Below are 6521 nucleotides of genomic sequence, written 5' to 3' on the forward strand. Positions count from 1 at the left end.
GGTGAACTTCTGTTGAGGTGAAGGTCTATCATCTGGCTAATTGACTGATGAACTTACAAGCTTTTCAACCAATTTCAGTCGGGTGTTGTCCCATCATGTTAGCAGATACATGCTCATTGTGTTGAGTAGATTGGGGAGTGTCCTGCAGAGTGTAAAGATGGTCGGCCAGTCTTCAATGCTACCAGGGGGCAGGAAGCCTGCGTGCCAGTCTGCCTCAGAGCTCACTTCAGGCTTCCGGTGTGACGATGTAGGCTGCTGTGGTAAGATACTGGCACCAAACTCCTGTCGTGTAAACCAGTAGCATATCTGACCTGTAACTTTGGATTCAGAATAGATTTTGTCCGTTAGCATTTTTCGTAATTTAGCTTAGTATGTTTGGTGCCACTATAATAATTTAAGGATTACCAAATCCCCCCTTGAATATCAAATTGTTAGCATTGATTATTTACTGAGAGTTAAGTACAGTAAAACTTAGAGCTTTGCATGGAGGAGTGATATTTTGACATATAGTATTTATAATCATACAGTTGTAAAATAATTAACTGTGTAAGATGTTGGGATTTACTCTAACCTCCTACATTAGGACAGTGTTTGTATGCTCTCATTCTCTCACAGGCTTCTATGGATCATCGTTATATCTGGACACTGGTCGTGCCTCTAACGTAGTTGTGACATATGCAAGAGTAATATCCCCGGTTGCCCTGATCGTGACAGTGAGCGTGAACTGTCGGGGAGAGACAGTCACGTATCTCCTGAGTGAGAGTCCTGTACGGTGACATGTCGCTGTGTTGGGCTGCTGTTTCAATAGTATCAAAAAAGGGGATGGCCAGTCTTCAAATCATATGCCAACATGCGTTAGGGTACTTCCGGTGTCCGGTGTACGATGATGGGGTAATATACTCTCACCAAACTCCTGTCGTGTAAACCAGTAGCATATCTGACCTGTAACTTTGGATTCAGAATAGATTTTGTCCGTTAGCACTTTTCATAATTTAGCTTAGTATGTTTGGTGCCACTATAATAATTTAAGGATTACCAAATCCCTCCTTGAATATGAAATTGTTAGCATTGATTATTTACTGAGAGTAAAGTACAGTACAACTTAGAGAGCTTTGCTTAGAGGAGTGATATTTTGAAATATAGTATTAATTCATTTACAACTGTATGATTATAAACTATGTAAAGTTTGGGGATTTACTCTAACCTCCTACATTAGGACAGTCTTGTTATGCTCTCATTCACTCACACATCTCTCTGGCTCTCGCTCTCTGGCTCCTACTCTATCAGCTGACAGTGGGCGATTTCGCCACGGCCTCCCTCAGCCAATCATATATTTCCCGTCAAACTTTTCATGTTCATACTTTTCAGTTGGCCAAGATTTCTAAAAATCCTTTCTTTGTATTGGTCTTAAGTAATATTCAAATTTTCTGAGATACTGAATTTGGGATTTTCCTTAGTTGTCAGTTATAATCATCAAAATTAAAAGAAATAAACATTTGAAATATATCAGTCTGTGTGTAATGAATGAATATAATAGACAAGTTTCACTTTTTGAATGGAATTAGTGAAATAAATCAACTTTTTGATGATATTCTAATTATATGACCAGCAACTGTATGTATGTAAATATATATGTATGTATGTAAATATATATGTATGTATGTAAATATGTATGTATGTATGTAAATATGTATGTAAATATGTATGTATGTATGTAAATATATATATATGTATGTATGTATGTATGTATGTAAATATATATATGTATGTATGTATGTAAATATATATATATGTATGTATGTAAATATATATATATGTATATGTCTGTATGTCTGTATACACACATATGTTGGCGTACCTTGCATAACTGCATGAACCCTTATGAACACAATACAATACAATTCTGTACATTTTTGCTCATTACTTTACTCTGATGACTTGCACTGAATGGGATTGGCCAGAGTTGCATAGTCCGGACAGTAGCTGCTGGTAGCCCGCCTCAAGCACACTTCAAATGTTTTGGAAGTTTCCCAAATCATGGCGCTACAGCTTTAGCTTCTTTAGTAGAAATAAATTGGAAGGCTAATTAATTAGCTCGCTGGAGTTTTGCAGTAGCTCGCGCGGTTGACCCGCGCATACGTGGTGACCCGTGTGTTAGAAAATCAAGTGGCATACGGACATATCATTTTTTTTGAATGGCATGCGATCTACCCGCACTACCTCCGCGATCGACGTATTGGGCACCCCTGGTCTATAATGATTAATACCACTGCAGGCAATAGGAAAAAACATGTATTTTAGATTTTGGGGTGAACTGTCCCTTTAAGGTGCATATACAGCATCTAAACTCATTCATCCATGAGTGGCATGCAACCTTGCAATCTTCAATAAAGTCTCACACACTGTCCAATTCCGGCCTCATATCAGCCCTCTGGTTGCTTCTGCTTTTGGTTAAAAAATAGGGATGACTGACAAATGACGAATGGCTGAGGTTTCAGGGGGAGGACAGTTCCTGTTTTATCCGTATTTAAGGAGCCTGCGAACTGCACACATAAGAATAGATGTCCAGCTCTGCAGCGCAGGTACGTACTTAATGATCTCATTACATCTGTTATCATATGTCCAGCATTTTCAAATTCAGAATAGAAATTTGACAGAAACTTTCAGCCACATATAGTTGACCATTAAATGTTGTATATCTTTTGCAAGTATCTGTTCATGTAACCTCTGCTTTTGTTTTTATGTGGCTGTTGCCCCCCCAACACACACACATAATCTTCCTCAATGTCCAGGATGCTATTTCCATTGATTGCAATAAAACGGAGCCTCGAGGATGTTGGTTATCTGGCTCTAGATGTTTTCACAACCGGTAACAGAGATGGCGTTCGAAGAACCCTCATCCTCCTCCTCACATGTAGCTTCTCCAGCCTCCTGCTCAGCTCCCTGCTCCTCCTGTACCTCCTCTTCCCCCTGAACTATGAGCTGGCGGTGGCCGGAGGGATTGCCGTCTGCGTAGAGGCACTACTGACGGTCGCCCTGTTCCTATCAAAGAGAGTAAGGTGCTTTGGGATTCTATTTGTGATCTCCATGTTCATGAAGAAGAGTCGGAACCTGCTCCTGACCGCTGGGACCAGTTTGGTGGTTCTTAGAAATATCCGCAACACCTTGGAGAACACCACCGGCCTGGTCCGGAGCATGATTTGCAACCTAAAGGCCAAGAAAGCAGCCATCGTCGCTCCGTTCAGTAGCTATGTGGAGATGTTGAAGTGGCTGGGAAACATGCTCAAGGGGGTTACAGACTTAGGGGTGGTGAACCTCGACTCCCAACTCAAGGTGTCACCCAGACTGGAATCAGACAAGTTCCGGTGGAAACTTAGTGAAGCAGAGCAGAGGCTGAACGACACCATGAAGTATGTCCAGGCCCTCATGAGTACAGTCTCCTCTGTGACCGATAGGATGTTTCCTGCCATCAGCTTCCTCGTGCTCATGCTCTTCATAGCGCTGCACGTGAAGAAATACTGCGGTGACGCCAAATACCAAAACCGGTTCATGAGCAGCAAGTTTATTGTTTTCGACGAGAGGCGGAAGGTGGAAGGAAAGCCCCACGTCCTCCCCCTCACGCCAGAGGAGGAGAAGCTGTACGCCGCCATCCCCTCGGCCCGTCCCACCACCAGAGAGGGGCGAGCCATGCTGAAATTTGGTGTTCCGGTTGTCTCCCATTTCATGGCTTGGGTCATATTCATAACTGTGGATGCCTTATTGTACTGCTTTGTCGATATTGTGACAAGAAAGTTATCAGAGCTGGAACCGTTCCACGTCCCGTTATTAATGAGCATCAAAGTAAGTGTTTGTGAGAGAACTTCTGATATGTTTCTGCATTTACAGTATTTGTCCCATGCAGTCCGGCAGCCGCTGAATATGAATCCTTGTGTCCTCTCAGGGGATTGCGACTCTAGTAGGCATACCGCTTGGTGAGGAGAACCATCAGAAAGACTTCTCCTACTCTGTGACCCTGTTTGAGAAGGAATGCCTTCCTAAACCCAAGCTGCTGCTCTACAACTCCGTCATTCCTCTGGCTGCCATCCTGCTCACCTTGTTCATCATGGCTCTGATGGCTGCCAAAGTGGGCCAGCTCAGGCTGATGGTCTGCGAGAGATTCTTCCCCAGCGCCGCGGAGGAGAGAGTGGAGTACCTGCACGCCAAAATCCTGAGGAAGAGATGCAAAAAGAGGAAGGGGAAAGACAACTGCAGCCTCACGTCGCTCTATTTAAAGGTATTCATTACTGTCCGTCACTGGTGACGTTTGTACATCTCTTCGGGTAATGCTTCAGGGTGTTTGTCTTCTCTTTTCAGCCACATTTCTGGTGCCCGCTGCTCTTCAGGCCCAAAGGGGATCCGCAAAGTGTCGTGTGAAGAAGTTGTTCTTTTAGCTGCATGTTTTCTCTGTTCTATGATAAGAAAGCATAAGAAGGTCCCCTGCTGAGGGCAGCTTTCAACAACAGATTCTACATCCTTGATGATCCTGTTATTACATCATTCATTTTTAAATCAACTTTTACCTCATAAGGCAGTGACACTTGTGACTTAAACACTACCAATTTATATCTAAGCTGTCCGATCCGTCCGAGAATCACTGAACTCTCAGCGAGCCGCTCTGGAGGGATAAATAAAGTCCTTCAGATACAGCAGTCAGGGTGAAGACCTGATCCAATGACCGCTGCGACTGCAACACTGTGCACTTTGTAACTGGAATGAAAACAACTCAGGGACTTCAAACGTGTCCTTTCTGATATCTTTATATTATATTAGTGTGTGTGTGTGTTGTGTAAATATATTTTTTCAGATGCTTTTTTATATTCCATGGAATATTAAACAATAAATACGTGCTGCTCAAGCACTGTGCTCCATCACCTGACTCTACCTGTGCTGTGTCATTGTTACTCAGCATGCTGTGGCAGTTGATTGACTTACATCATATGACATAACCGGCCAATCTGCCAATTGACAACTCTGGTAACCATGGAGAATGGCTAATAGCTAATGCTTTATACAAACCCTTTCACATTAACTGAATTTCCCACCAATTACCTAATAATTATTATAATTATAATTCAATTCAAAGTAGCTCCAATGAGCACTCAGCATCTAGATATGTTAATGTATGTCAGACATGACATCATGTTCATTACATGACATTATTCCATGATGAATCTCTCCCTGCGTGTACTGTGACATACTGTATACATTTAGGATTGATACCACAGTACTGCCAACCAATCGAATATATGAATAATACATAAACAACATTAATGTCCTAGGCTTGTTGGAGGCATTGTAAAAAACAACAATCTAGTTAACAATCATGTATTTGTGAAGCTAGCAGTGAATCCTGTTATTTATGCTCTGCAGTGTCTGTCTTACATAATAGATAATAGATAAACCTAAACCTAAAACACAGTGACAGGCTTCTTTATGTGACCTCCATGTGGAATGCTCCTCTGCAGAGTAGAACAGATATCTGCTTACATAATGTAAGACAGATGTCCCCGACATGTGCAGTGAACAGCACTGTCCTCTTTCCACTTACGCACTGTTGCTGTTCATTAACGTCTCACAGCTGTTACATGTATATACATTTCTCTTACATTTTTTATAAAATAACTTGGTCATTTATTCTTTATTTATTCATTATTGTTGTATCAGGTTTTTAAATACAATCCACGTTATTTGATTTAAATAAATTTGGCAGTTAAGGGCAATGATTTAAAAAATCCTATAAAAAAATCTATCAAAAATGAAGTTTATATGAGTTTATATTGCAGTATCCTGACATAGGTGTGTAGGAGGAACCTCCCAGAATGCACCAGGGCAACATAATCATGGACAAGAGTCTGTATTGAGTATGTGTTCCTGCATTGTTACTGCTGTTATTGTGTTTTACATTACAATACCTGCACTGTTTCCACATTTCCATTTCTGTTATACAAGCAGTTATATCAGTGAATTGTGAATGTGGTCAGCCCATGAGCGGTGTCATGTGCATGCTACGTCAAATGCTCCCCAATGTATGGACATTACATCACAATGTATAACCAGGGTTAAGGCCAACGAATTAAGAACTAGTCCAAAACAATAAACTCTCTGTCTCAATATATATATATCAGTATAATATTATATCAGCAACTTTAACCTCAAAACGCTGTTGATGACCGGACCAGAGATTGCAGAGCACGCTGTGATGTAAAAACACAATAGTGCGTTCTCAATCTCATATGTGGCCTAATTTAATAAACAAAGAAAAGCCGACGACTTATTCCGGTTTAAAATAATAGTTTGTCCAACTCTGCAAAAATGGTTAAAACACTTACTTTCAGAGTTGAATTATGTTAATTTAATGTGAATCACTTCCTCAATTTCAAGAAAAGTTGAGTCAACATAAATAAGCTGTGTGTATTTTTTCTCGTTATTTACTTTATTGAACTTTTCAGAGCTACTCATTGTTGACTGTATACTCCCCCCCC

General features: G+C 41.0%; 1 protein-coding gene across 1 annotated transcript; it reads left to right on the plus strand.

Moving 5' to 3' along the window:
• Positions 1-2793: 2793 nt before the first annotated feature.
• Positions 2794-4757, plus strand: dcstamp (dendrocyte expressed seven transmembrane protein). Its single transcript, XM_031874466.1, has 3 exons — positions 2794-3840; positions 3941-4273; positions 4354-4757. Exons 1-3 carry the CDS (start codon positions 2794-2796, stop codon positions 4411-4413), a joined length of 1440 nt encoding a protein of 479 aa, XP_031730326.1. The 3' UTR covers positions 4414-4757.
• Positions 4758-6521: the final 1764 nt, after the last annotated feature.

Source organism: Anarrhichthys ocellatus, unplaced genomic scaffold, assembly GCF_004355925.1.
Source record: "Anarrhichthys ocellatus isolate YVR2014 unplaced genomic scaffold, GSC_Weel_1.0 scaffold81, whole genome shotgun sequence".
Classification (NCBI taxonomy): Eukaryota; Metazoa; Chordata; class Actinopteri; order Perciformes; family Anarhichadidae; genus Anarrhichthys; species Anarrhichthys ocellatus.